Source organism: Mytilus californianus, unplaced genomic scaffold (assembly GCF_021869535.1).
Source record: "Mytilus californianus isolate M0D057914Y unplaced genomic scaffold, xbMytCali1.0.p SCAF_1, whole genome shotgun sequence".
Taxonomy (NCBI): domain Eukaryota; kingdom Metazoa; phylum Mollusca; class Bivalvia; order Mytilida; family Mytilidae; genus Mytilus; species Mytilus californianus.
The window spans coordinates 101,426,492-101,439,685 of record NW_026262581.1 but is presented as its reverse complement, the minus strand read 5'-3'; the positions used below and the strand labels follow the sequence as shown (position 1 = coordinate 101,439,685).

The window sequence follows — 13,194 nt, the reverse complement described above, 5'->3', positions numbered from 1 at the left end:
GCATCTGCCCGAACACAACTTCACCGGGCCAGGGACTAAACTTAGCAAGCGACTACTCCCCGATGCCACCCCGAAGGCTTGGTCAAAACCCATTAATCGAGTGGACCAGGCTGCATATCACCACGATCTTTGTTATGCCCAGCACAAGGATACAACCGCACGCAACTCCATCTGTGACAAAGCTATGCTAGCCTCGCTTAACACCATTCCCAACCCTACCACACGCGAACGCATGGACCGCAGCATCGTCGGACCCATCATCGGTACCAAAGCTCGATTCGGTCTGGGTGTTAAAAAAAAAGTTCGCTAGACCGATGATTTAGCTGAGGAGTTGCACAAACCAGTTCGACGTAAGTTTCAAAAACGCCGTGTGGTAGTGGGTGGTGTTGATGAGACCTGGGCGGCCGACCTTGTTGATATGAGTGCCTTTTCTAGGGACAACAAGGGAAATAAGTTCATCCTGAGCATCATCGATGTCTTCTCCAAATATGGCTGGTTGATACCGCTCAAAAACAAGAAGGGGTGACGGTTGCCTTTCAAGCGGTGTTCAAGGAGCGTGTGCCCAAGAAGCTTTGGACAGACAAAGGCACTGAGTTTTACAACAAGGATGTAAAGCAGCTGCTTCAAAAGCATGATATTGAGCTCTACTCCACCGAGAATGAGGAGAAGTCGAGTGTGGTTGAGCGCTGGAATCGCACCATGAAAGAGAAGATGTTCAAATATTTCTCGGCCAACTCCACGCGCACCTATATCGATGTCCTGGACGATCTTGTTCGCCAGTACAATACCACCAAGCACCGCTCCATCAAGATGACCCCTGTCGCCGCAAGTCACAAGGAGCATGAAAACAAGGTGTATTGGAACCTTTACGGCAGCATACCTCCCATGAAACCACCGCGATTTCGTGCTGGCGACAAAGTCCGAATCACAAAGAAGAAAGGTACATTCTTGAAGGGATACACACCCCGCTGGACCGAGGAAGTATTCACCATTTCCCTAGTGTTGAACACTCAGCCGCCCACTTATCGCCTCGAATTTCTCCTGGACGTGGGGAGCGATATCCTTGTAGAAATCCTCGGTTCGGATCTCGTAGGCCAAGCTGTCGGTGTCGGTGAAAAGCAGCCGGGCGTACAAATCCGTAGTGGAAGTCACACATCAGGATCTTCGAAATATCCAGGATGCATGCTCCCAGGTAGACGGGCTTATCGAACATGAGCTTCGTCTTCTTCATATGGACGGCTGCCAGGTTCTCGGTGAAGACGACCCGACGATCGAAGTTGGGCTTGGCCACGAGCTTCAGCGCCTGCTTCTCGTTGGTGACCAGCCGGACATCGACCCTCTTGCGGATATTTTCCATGGTCTTCCCGAAGACCGAATTATTCATGAGCTTGAAGAAATCTTTCTCGGCGTCGGACTTGGCCACGGCTCTGAGTTCGGTGTTTTTGTCGATGTACGGTTTGAGCCATGGAGATTGGTTGAACCCAATGATGCGGTAGACCTTCTTTAACACCGCCTCCTGGGAGATATAGTACTTGAGGTTACGAATGTGAAGGGTATATTTTTCACGTTTGCCTAGATGAGGCACCAGTTTGCGCACCCCATCGATCTCCATGGTCTCCGGCGCCAAAGGGTAGTCGTTATGATCATCGTGGAGGTGATGGGCGTACTCTAGGTCACATTCCACCATAGCTCCATGATCGTCGGGGAAGTTTAAGATGGCCTCAATCTTTTCCGATTCCAACCATTCGAAACATTCTGTAGGTAGGGGTTGCGTCATGACCCACCCGTACAAATTATTCGCGTCCAGATAAGTCAGATACTTGGTGGGTTGTGCTGGATCGTAATTGCTCATATACGGATTGTTAGCCTTACCAAGTCGATGGGAAATCATGGCCACACCTCCCCTAGTCGCATTTTCGAACATCAACAGCATATCCGGATCTGAGAGGAGTTCCAGTCGGACCCCAGTAAATTTTAGCGCCGCGTCGTAAGCTAGCCCTGGAGATGTGAAGTAGTGTGCAGGGTCGAGCTTGTAGTGTTTGATGCACATATCCCTGAAATCTTCGAAAACATCTTCCAATATTGCTACGTCGCTCTCCAGGTAGAGATTGTGATAGTCCTGCATCGTCCGACAGCTGAATTTCTCGAATACCTGCTGCGCGTGCTCGTACTCCTCATAGCTGATGTGCGTGCCATAGAGTCTGCTGAAAAATTCCTCCTTGGGCGGTAGCTGCGTTTCCTCCAGCTTGGCGGGCCCATCCATATAGTCGTAGGGATATACCCCCTTCCCAAGCATCAGTTCGGAGCGGTCGCCAAAGCACTTCTGCGTCGCGTTGAATTTGTCCTTAGTAAGATTCCCTGCCAAGGCTTCGAGAGAGCTGAGCATAAATCGCATGGAGTCAATGAACCCCATCTCAAGGTCTCCCACCTTCTTGGAGAAGCTAATGTACTTCTCGTCGGTGTTGGGGATGCAGGTGATCTTCCCTTCCCCGAATCCTAATTCCTTCACGAAAAGGTGGGCGTCGTACCCACTCAGGTTGTGGAAGACGATGGGCACGTATTTGGGGAGCTGGAAGTCAAGATTGCACTGGTTGTGTGCGGCGCCGCGATACCTACCCGTGAGGTGATCGTGATTCCGTACCTTATCCTCACCCAATGCGCCTGCGCAAATGTGGCAGAGTGTGCTCACCGCGAAGCTCTCCTTATTCGTCCATCATCGTCATGGGTTTGTTGTCCCGATTGATTTTAGATCTTCCTTCTCCATGCACTCCATAAATTTCTTGGCCGAATCCTCCCCACAGTAGACGACCGATTCCTTGTAGTCGCCTTGGGCATACTTCACGCGGTAGCAAAAACCTGATGGTCGATGTAGCTGGTATGTCTTCGTGTAGGCTCGCGATGGGTCGGTTTGGCAGGTATCCATCTTTCCCGTGAAGCACTAGAAATCCGCGTGGATGGTGAATGGAACCCTCATCTGACGCTTGTGATGTTGGAAGCTGATGAAGGATCCTTCTTCCGGCATCTCGATTCTGACCGCATCCTTTTTGCCGCAGTACTCCATATGATCGTCGAGGATGTCCTGCTTAGAAAAGTGGCACAGGCATCTGCGGCAGAAAAAGAGCTCGTGCCCGTGCTCCCTCACTTGCGAGCTCAAGAGTCGTGACAAGATCTTGATCCAGCAGTAATGCTGCTTGCTATCGCTGGTTAGGAAAAGGAGATCTACGTGCTGTGCGCCGGTGTTCTTGGATATCCTTAGGAGAAATATATGGAGGTCCTCTTCCCCATCCTCACCCTTCTTCAGACCATCATAGCCAAAGACGTTGATGTTAAGGTCTGCATTCCGCCTCTCGAATTTATCGATCGCCTTGAGGGATACTGGAAAGTCAATATCATCGAATTTTAGCTCCCCCCCCCCCACTGCTTGTACTGGCTTACGCGGTGTGTCGACTTCTGATCGACTTCCCCATGATGTAGGGCTGAGAGAATGGCCCAGCGGAAGTACTCCTGATCTTGGTTTTGGATGTTGATGACGGCCTTCTTCTGAGCGAGTGGCTTTGGGAGTGGTATGTGGGTGCTGCCCCTAAGTGGCTTAAATTCGTTCAGGTGGATCTCTAGCTGCTCGATGTGGGCGAAGGTCCATCCACTACCCTCACGCATATACCTTGACATGCTTTCCTTGATCTTCCCTACCATAACCGCAATCTCGAAGTCGAGGTCTGCTGATTCGGTGATGACTGTCAGGGCTGATCTGAAGTAAGGAATGACGTAGGTGTTCCCCCCAGTCGCGGGATTCGTTTTAACCAGCTCCACTTTCAGTACTAGCTGTACCTTCAAGCCCTTCTTTCGGGTGAGGGCATCTTCGATTGTCCTGGAGATGGTGCTGCGACTTACTTAGTACCTGGGAAAACGTTTCCAAATCATGCTGCTGGAGCGGGTTAATTCTGACTGTGTCAAAAACTCCTTTCAATGCATCGCGTCGGTCAACTACCTTGATCTCGTCTTCCAATGGGGCATTTTCGATATCCTTCTTCACCAGGTCGGTTAGGGCGGCTCTTCCTAGTCGGGAATATTTGGTGATTCCACGTCTTTTGGCGATGGCCTTCAGCTCCTTCTTTGTGAAGACCTCTTTGCGGGCAAATTTTCGGTTGGTTTTCTCCTCGATTAGTTTGACCAACTTTTTCTTCGACATCCTGCTGACCCCCCTCAGACCCTTATCCTTAGCTATTTGACGGAGTGCCTTCATGGTCTCTTTTACCACAATTTTGCCTACGATTGGGATGTTCTCGTCGTCGTCCTGTTGGCGCGATTGCTTCCTATGTCTCCAGCAGAGACCGTCCATTCCCGATTTGCTCTTGCAGAACTGCCCCTATAGTGGGACACCGCAGGTGTGTCTCACCCATTCTTATGGCTGGTCTTCAAATTTTAGCTTTGTCGACTGAGCGCCGCAGTTTTGACACATCTGGGTGGTCAGATCCATCTGTGCCATATTTGGGTTGTCGCAGGACTGCTGAGGGGTTGGGGTTGGGGCTGGAACTGGGGTTGAGACGCTATCCTCCAAATCTTTCTCATTCTCCAAGAAGAAATCTGCGTACTGATCCATAATATTCTTACCCAATGCATACTTTTATTTATTTTAATTTGGGGCACCCTTCCCTCTAAGGTGTCTTCGCTGATGAAGTCAACTGTGTCGACGAAACCATTGTGTACAAAAGTCATGATTTATTATACGCTAAGAAGGGACGCTGTCGGATTGCATCTTAGCCTCGGGGTTAGGGGTCCTATACAGGATTTCCCCTTAAAATGGGGGAGTGCGGCAGAATCGGCCTTAAAACACTACTCCAGACCAGATGGCCCATGTCATCAGATGAATAATCTTATGAGTAGTATTGTCTGTGGTTTTTTAACCATCCACCAAAACCCGTGGTGCTGTGGTTGTCCCATATATGGTCATGCCCCGCCCCTAAATGCCAAATATGGGCATGTCCCACCCCCTAATATTATATATATGGGCATATACCGCCCCCTTACCCCCAACCTAATGACGTCACCGGAAGTAAGTATATATATATCATTTTATTCTGGTATCACCTATGTTGAACAGAGGTAAGGAAGATGAATCATGACGGATGCATGTTGACCATATTTGGATAAGAATATAACAGTATGACTCACGTAGAACCATGCCAAAACCATGAGTCATATCGAATGCACATCCGCCATATTTGGTCATGATGCGATCCGACCATTTCGATACAACGAGTCATCAGGATGCAAGATCAGGGCATGACGCACCACATGACACAATACCATTAGTCACACCAGATGTACGTTGACCGTATTTGGTCTTGTTGTGTAGGTCTGACGAGTCAGACATCCGTATGAGTAACAAAGTCGACATTGTTGGGACGTTCATTATACAAGGGCATGTCTCCCTTATTCGAAAATTTAAATTATATACAATTTAAAAATGCAAAAATCCACACAATTCAAAATTTTATAAAAATTGTTAAAAATTTTGAAATGCAAAAAATTCAAAAAATTCAAATTCAAAATTTGAAAAATAGAAAAAAAAATTGAAATAAAAAAAAAAAGTCATAATTTTTTTTAAATAAATAAAAAAAAAAATCAAATAAAACAAATCAAAATATTTTGAAAATCGAAAAAAAAAATCACTGCATACATTGATCAACCTATCTATAAGAATGCCTGAAGCAAAACAATGGATGAATTTTACCTTTACGTATCCAGCAGATTTCTTTTATGCTTTTTGAAAATAATAACGGTGGCGCATTTTCGATTCAACTTCACAAAAGTTACATATTTAAAAATATTTTGAATTTTATGGATTTTTGAAGTTTGTTGAATTTTTGATAATTTAAATTTTCCAATAAGGGAGACATGACGCCCTTGTATAATGAACGTACCAACAATATCGACTTTGTTACTCATACGGATGTCTGACTCGTCAGATCTACACAACAAGACCAAATACGGTCAACGTACATCTGGTGTGACTCATGTTATTGTCATGTGGTGCGTCATGCCCTAATCTTGCATCCTGATGACTCGTGGTATCGAAATGGTCGGATCGCATAATGACCAAAAATGGCGGGCGTGCATTCGGTATGACTCATGAGGGGGGATTGGCATGGTTCTACGTGAGTCCTACTGTTATCCAAATATGGTCAACATGCATCCGTCGTGATTCATCTTCCTTACCTCTGTTCAACATAGGTGATATCAGAATAAAATGATATATATATATACTTAATTCCGGTGACGTCATTAGGTTGGGGGAAAGGGGTAGGTATATAACATCCAAATATGGTCAACATGCATCCGTCGTGATTCATCTTCCTTACTTCCAGTGACGTCATTAGATTGGGGGGGGGGGCGTATATGCCCATATATCATATAACATAAGGGGGCGGGGCATGCCCATATTTGGCTTTAAGGGGCGGGGCAAAACCATATTTGGGACAACCATAGCAGCACTGGTTGTTGTGGGGGTTAAAAAATCAGAGACAATACTACTGGTTCACCTTTTCCCACGCAATCAAAGAAAAATATATATCAAATGAATCTACAGTTCCATACTGGGAAAAAGACCAAATTATTATTATCAGCTTCTTTGACAACATGTTTTTCTATAACTAGAATACTCAGTCAATCCAAGATGCGGGGTTATTACTCCAGCTTAATGGAAAGTTCTAGTTAACCTGGTCTAAAGGTTCAGTGTGAGCTTTTTACAATATTTGGCGTCTGTTGTTTGTAGTCCGTAGTCGTCCGCCGTCATCATCCATTTACTTTTACAAAAGATTTTCCACAAAAATGATCCGCTAATTATGATCTACTTATTAGTTATTGTCGTCAGTTGATTGTTTATATTTTGCTGGTGTTTGCAGATAAATTTCTATATTTTGTTAAATAATCTAATTTAAAAGTGTAAACAACATTCCCTGTTATTTTATCAACTTTTCAACTATAAATTATGTGTTGTGTGAAATGGCTTTCCGTACTTTCGGCATCCTGTCAAATAGTTCCTAAAATAACATTTTTTGTAGAATAAACGTATAGACAATGTAAAAACTATGTAAATGATTACCTTTCAAAACAAAAGTGTTTAAGTAAATTGATTTTTTCTTGAAAAAGCGGATTTCGTTTTTCTTTTTGTTAAAGGCTTGAGAACTATATTATGTATCAATGTATGGTGCGCAACTTTTTTTATGAATTAAATTAAAAAGGTGATATATACCCCAAACTTTGGACCTCAATTAAAAAAGTTCCGTAACTTTACCCACCTGGGTCTTTGGGTCCAGGCAATTTTAGGCAATTGCCTATCATTTGTACCTAGTGTGGACAAAAGCTTTGCCGTAGGGACTTTTTTATGAATAAAAGAAGGGAGGGGGTTGGGTCACCCTACCCCAACTTTGGACCGTTTCCCCGATTATAATTCCAATGTTAAAATGAAATAGTTTGTATTGTTGTGATTGCATCCTGTTCTTGTTAATTTAAATCAGTGTAAAGAAATTGTTCTTCTGATTTCGGTTTTTCCTTCTGTTTCCCGATTTTTTTTTAAATATGCCTCCTTGAAAAGCTTTGATTTGAAAATTTTGTCTGTTAAAGTAGCTAAAATCTTTATATCCATTCAGATATCGTGTCACGTGTGTCATTGTCACATAAAACACATTTCCTATTGAAATGTAATAAATAAATTGCCAGTTTTCAATCATTCCTAACGAAAACTGTGGATTTTTATTAGCTTTTATTTCAACTTATAATTCTGACTGCAAAATTCTATACTTTACGTTCCAAAATCGGTATTTTGCTTTCTTTTAAAAAGAATATAAGCATGTGGATTTAATTTTATCTTTACACTAGTTAAGTATGGTCTATTTTTTTTATTTATTCACTATTATCATGATTATAAAGACAAACCGTTTCTACTCAAAGGTAATCAAAAAAGGGAGAGGAGAACCTAAAAGGAATTTTGAAAATCCTACAAGAGATGTCCTGTGGTCAAGAACAATTATGTTGTCTTGAATATAAAAATAAATAAATAAATAAATAAACAGTTTTCAATTAATAGTCTTTTTGAAAATGTATTGCATTTCGTCTTCCTACTGGAAATGATTGTCATCAGATTTCAAAGAACGTTTCATGTTATTGCAAGTCTTCGGTTTTTAGGCAAGATCAGTTTGGCGCGTATTTCTTATTGTTCGCTGGCTTATTGTTCGCTAGCTTGATACACCTTATTGTTCGCTGGCTTATTGTTCGCTAGCTTGAGTCTGGTCTGTGAAATACCCAAGATATATGTTTATGACCCAGAAATGTTTTACTGCAATGAAATGTAGGATCAATTACCTACAACTGTCAAATTCAAGGGAATATTTTTTTTCGACCTATTTTCGTATGCAACGGTTGCATGTGACGTACTATGATGTGGTGGTATTACACCTTTATAAGAATTACTGTCCCGGCTAAATATCACTCAACGTTCTTGCTTCATGAAATGGCATGATGGGTAATGCATAACAAGAAAACCTTAATCCTATGGATGCAAAATGAAAAAAGTTATAAAAATACGGTGATATAGTATGACTGTAAATGAGGCAATCATCGAGCAAGACAAAACAGTGATACAGTATTATCGTACCTTTATGAGAAATTGTCCTGATTTGGTAGTTGGATTTGCACGTGCATAAAATACCCATCCAACAATAAACACAATTATGAGAACAACAGCTGCTACCATGGGTACTACTATTAATGCAGTCTTCTTTGCTCCTAAAAAAATCATTTTATATGTTATGTATGTAAATAAATTCAACATGTAGGTTAATGATCACTATCTTTACCAAGATTCATTTGCTTCGACCACATCAAGAGTTAAAACAAAAATGATGGAACCTTATACTCGAAATTTTATGAATATTGTTTAGTTATTAGGGTAGTGGAATAAATATTTATCAATAACTGCTTTTATTTTGAGTAACAAGAATTTCTTATATCCCAAATGGTATTTTTTTTATCAAATAGTACGATCACTTTTAAACAAATATCAGAATAGTGGCATTACTTACCGTCTCTATCACTCGATTTGGAACTTTTGACATTGTCCTGCAATATAATACATAAAATAATATACATTATGTTTCTCACGATTTAACGCGTTGGGCTATTCGCTTTTAAGGGCATACGATACAGTTTTGATCCCACGGTGAATTTTGACGAAAGTTTGAATACCAGCTTTTTTTCGCTTAGTCAATTCAAATATGTAATAAAAATATACCTTCATGTGCTACTTGTAGAGATAAATGGGGTCGAAATTTTGGACATTTACTGGAAATTTCGGATTGTTAGACATTTCTATCTTTTGGAAAGACATACCCAACATTTTTGTTTTAAAAGATAAACGCAAGCGAATTTTTGTAAACACATTTGGAATATCTTCTCTATATAAGTTTGCTTTGAATTTGTGTTATAATTCTTTTGAAATATTTCCTTTTATAACATTTTCCTGGCTTTAGTAAAAAAACGGCATTTCTTGGTGTTTATATATCTACAAATAATCTTCAAACATACATGTAATCAAGCCAAATGCCATTTTTAACAAGAGGGGTCATGAACTCGTTTTCATGTTTATTCAGTCATTCAGTCTGAAAGATATAAATCAGTCAAAAAATGCTTCTTTTCCCGATATGTAACAGTTTGACGTCGCGAAAAATAACATTTTACGTTAGTGACGTCATTACCTCCCCCGATCGTTGAGTCCCTCGTATGATGAAAGTGTCATGATCTCTGCGCGTTCAACACAATTATAGTACCTATCCAAGATGTCCTAATTTTCAATGGCAGTCCTAAGTTCACTACATAGAGCCTATGTATAAGATCTATTGCCAATATGTTCTCCTTCTGAATAAGCATGAACTACTTGCCACTGGACATTAAGCAAATAATTATCGTTGAAATCTGGTTAACTGTAAATATTTCACGGAATATAACGGAATAAATTTTTCATATTAAGATTGATTTACCTGTAAAATGGTTAAATAACTACGATAGCAATCGAGGAACATCATTTGCTTTTCAAAAAAGCCCAACTTTGACATTGAAGCTATAAGAAATTTGACCTAGCAACAGGCCACCTACGGGTCCCTAAAACAATTGTTCCAGTGATTCTTAAACCTGCAGAGTGTGTTCATAAACAAAGATTCGGATTCAACGTCCCCATTTTGACTAGGCGTGGCTGTGTATATATATATATTTCCAGCATTTCTAAACTAACGCCTCTTTTTAGCACTTGTTTATATGTGAATATGAAGCTTCTGGACGGCAGAAATCTAGAGTTAAAATTATTTTTATACCACAACGAACCCTTGGTTTATTTAGTTTAAAATCGTACAGATTTAACACATATCTACGTGTAAATACAGGGTTTAAAAGACATATATATGTCTATATGAAATTTAGCCCAACAATGTTAGATCGTTCTTCCCTCAGTGGGATTCGAATCCTTGCTTCTGTGACATCGTAGGCAACTCCGCCTGCAATGTGTCCAGCGCCCTAGACACTCGACCAACAAGGCTGTGTAATAATATAGCTTTCGTTAGTCGAGTAATGCCTTTCCTCGTCGGCTTTATCTAGGGCTGTAAGACAGTACATGATGTATAATGGCAAGTAGGATGGTATATCTTTCAGATCAGCTATGTTTTGTCCGTCGCAAAGGATGATAATGTAATTATCATGCCATTACATTATAATTTTATTTTTATTATTATATTTATATATATATATACGTCTAAACATGTGACAACTTTATTACAGACATTCTCGATCGGATAACCTGTGGTTATACAGGATTAGCGCCATAATATATATTTAGTTCGTCTGAAAATAAGCCCAACAATGTTAGATCTGTAAATTTGCGTTCGCAAATTTTTGTTCTTACCTCAGCGTGATTCGAACTCTTGCTTCTGTGAATTCTGCCTGCAGTGTGTACAGCGGTTTTCATTTGTTTTACTAAGCATTGTTTTAACATTGTCACGGATAGCAGGTGCAGTGATAGGTGAACAAATTACATTTGCATATTATCCTATACATAAAAAGCCGATGTACAGCTAAATTTCAATACACTACATTTATTCAAATTTATTTTAAATAAAATAGGATATTGCGCTTATCACAAAATAACGTATAATTCAAATGTACCTTGTCATCTGAGGTGAATACAAATCCAGGTGAGTCATTGTCAGGGCCAGAACCTGATGGTGGTGGACCGGTCGCCGTAGAACAAGAACTATTATCTGTTATGGCCTATTGTAAGCATGACAAATATGTTAATAGGAATAAGAATATTGTACCGTGAATCAAGCCGGGTAGCAAATGTAGCTCGTCTATTTGGTGGGCATTTTTCGTGAATAAAATGATGTGTTCTTCTGGGAATAAGATTGAAGCTATTGTTCCTGTCTTTCTCTCAATTCAGTATATTAAACGTACGATTAAGCACGGGACAAAAGACATTTAGCCTATACAAATTCTGATCCATACGAGATGTATTGGATTAATTCATAGATCTATGTTGTGTTTTGTGTACTGTTATATATTTTTTGTAATGGCATTGCCAGTTTGTGTGAATATCCCTTTGGTGCCTTCGCCTCTCCTTTTTCATTCATTATTGTAGTGAGTATAAAGTGGAGGCGATTCCACTTTCTCTCAATAGTTGAGTTTCACAACACGTGGCCCTATTTATTCACTACAGAATAAAATAATAAATGCTGTTCATATTTACTTTTGTGAGGATTTATATTTGTTCCTATCATTTACATATAATATTAAGATCGGCATAGTATGCACGACTGAGTCTCGGCTGTTGAAATCAGTAAGAGTCCATAATTATGACAAAATTATATCTTTTATAATTGTGCACATTTGAGCGCTTTTAGCAACAGCAGAAAAACATTGACTTTGTTATAAATTGTACACTTTCCCTTTAAAAACAAATTTGGACATTTTATCTTGCAACAACTGAATTATTCTTTTTTTTATAATTAACACACCTATTAAATAATTTTGTATCCGCAGCTGATTGTTGTATCAGGTCCTCAATCGAACTTTTCAGAAATTCTTAGATTAAGTTGTTTTCTTAATGTTTCTTAACTGACAAGACTTACATTCGAGTCGCAGTTTTGGTTCAACCATTCTTGTCTGTGCCAATCAACACTATCTGAACATCTGTACACACTCGGACACCATGAGCACTCAAAATCAATTTGCAGAGATGTACACTCTTCGCATGTTGTTGCTAGGTTACATGCTAGAAATTGAATTAAATGAAAATTTAAAGGTTCTCTTATTGAGGTATATGAATCAAAACGTGACGAATGCAGCCAAATTCAAAATCATGGTGTTTGACTAAGAATTGAAGTCTGATTTCATCTAAAAAATATTAGCATACAATTAAAAATCATTATTCGAGGAAAAATATCATGGGAAAAAAACGAAAAACTGCGAAAAGACAAACAGCAGATTACATAATACTATATAGAAAACTAAAGACCGAGTAACATTAACTAACCGTAAGTTATTCCCCTTAAACTCACAAATTTAAAAACAAAAAAAAATGTTGACGCCATAGATGCCGCCACCGGAAACAACTTGATTTTTTGTTTTAATTTCATTTAATGTTATAAAGAAATATGCTAAATCAGTAACTGGGTTATCTGGTTTCCTTAGGTGTTGTTGATATAGATACAAAAGTGATATTTTTACTTTAAAAGGTACGGTAAACGTGTTCATTACGCTGCCTTTAAAAAAGAAGTAGACTTGTACTCGTTTAACACAATAATTCTGTGAAAATGATATAAAATTGTATTAAAATGTACATATAATATAAATGGAAAAAAAAACTGTTTTAGTAACACGATAGCTAATAGTCATAATGTTTGTTTGTCTGGAAGATCTTTAATAGAAAACTGTGCGCCTTTCAGGACTACTGTACTGCACTATACCAGTCTTCAACTTATAATTCTGTGTTTTGCTATTATTTTGTTCGAAGAAATCAAAATTTCAATTAAATTTTAGAAAGAGATAGGTAGAAAAAAGGTACTAAAACATATTGCAGAGGTCATATTTAGTGAAGTGCTACGCAGTATTTAACGGAACGTAATATTGGTAAAAAAAATATATGATTAC

At 39.7% G+C, this 13,194-nt stretch overlaps 1 protein-coding gene across 1 annotated transcript in view; it reads right to left on the bottom strand.

Annotated features, from left to right (window-relative positions):
• Positions 1–13,194, bottom strand: part of LOC127727980 (plexin domain-containing protein 1-like) — a 30,965-nt gene that overhangs the window by 6,361 nt on the left and 11,410 nt on the right. The window contains exons 10-13 of the mRNA XM_052235129.1: positions 12,174–12,316; positions 11,212–11,316; positions 9,084–9,120; positions 8,657–8,787 (exon numbers count right to left, since the gene is read on the bottom strand). Coding sequence (XP_052091089.1) covers positions 8,657–8,787; positions 9,084–9,120; positions 11,212–11,316; positions 12,174–12,316 — 416 coding nt within the window. The remainder of the gene's footprint in view (positions 1–8,656; positions 8,788–9,083; positions 9,121–11,211; positions 11,317–12,173; positions 12,317–13,194) is intronic.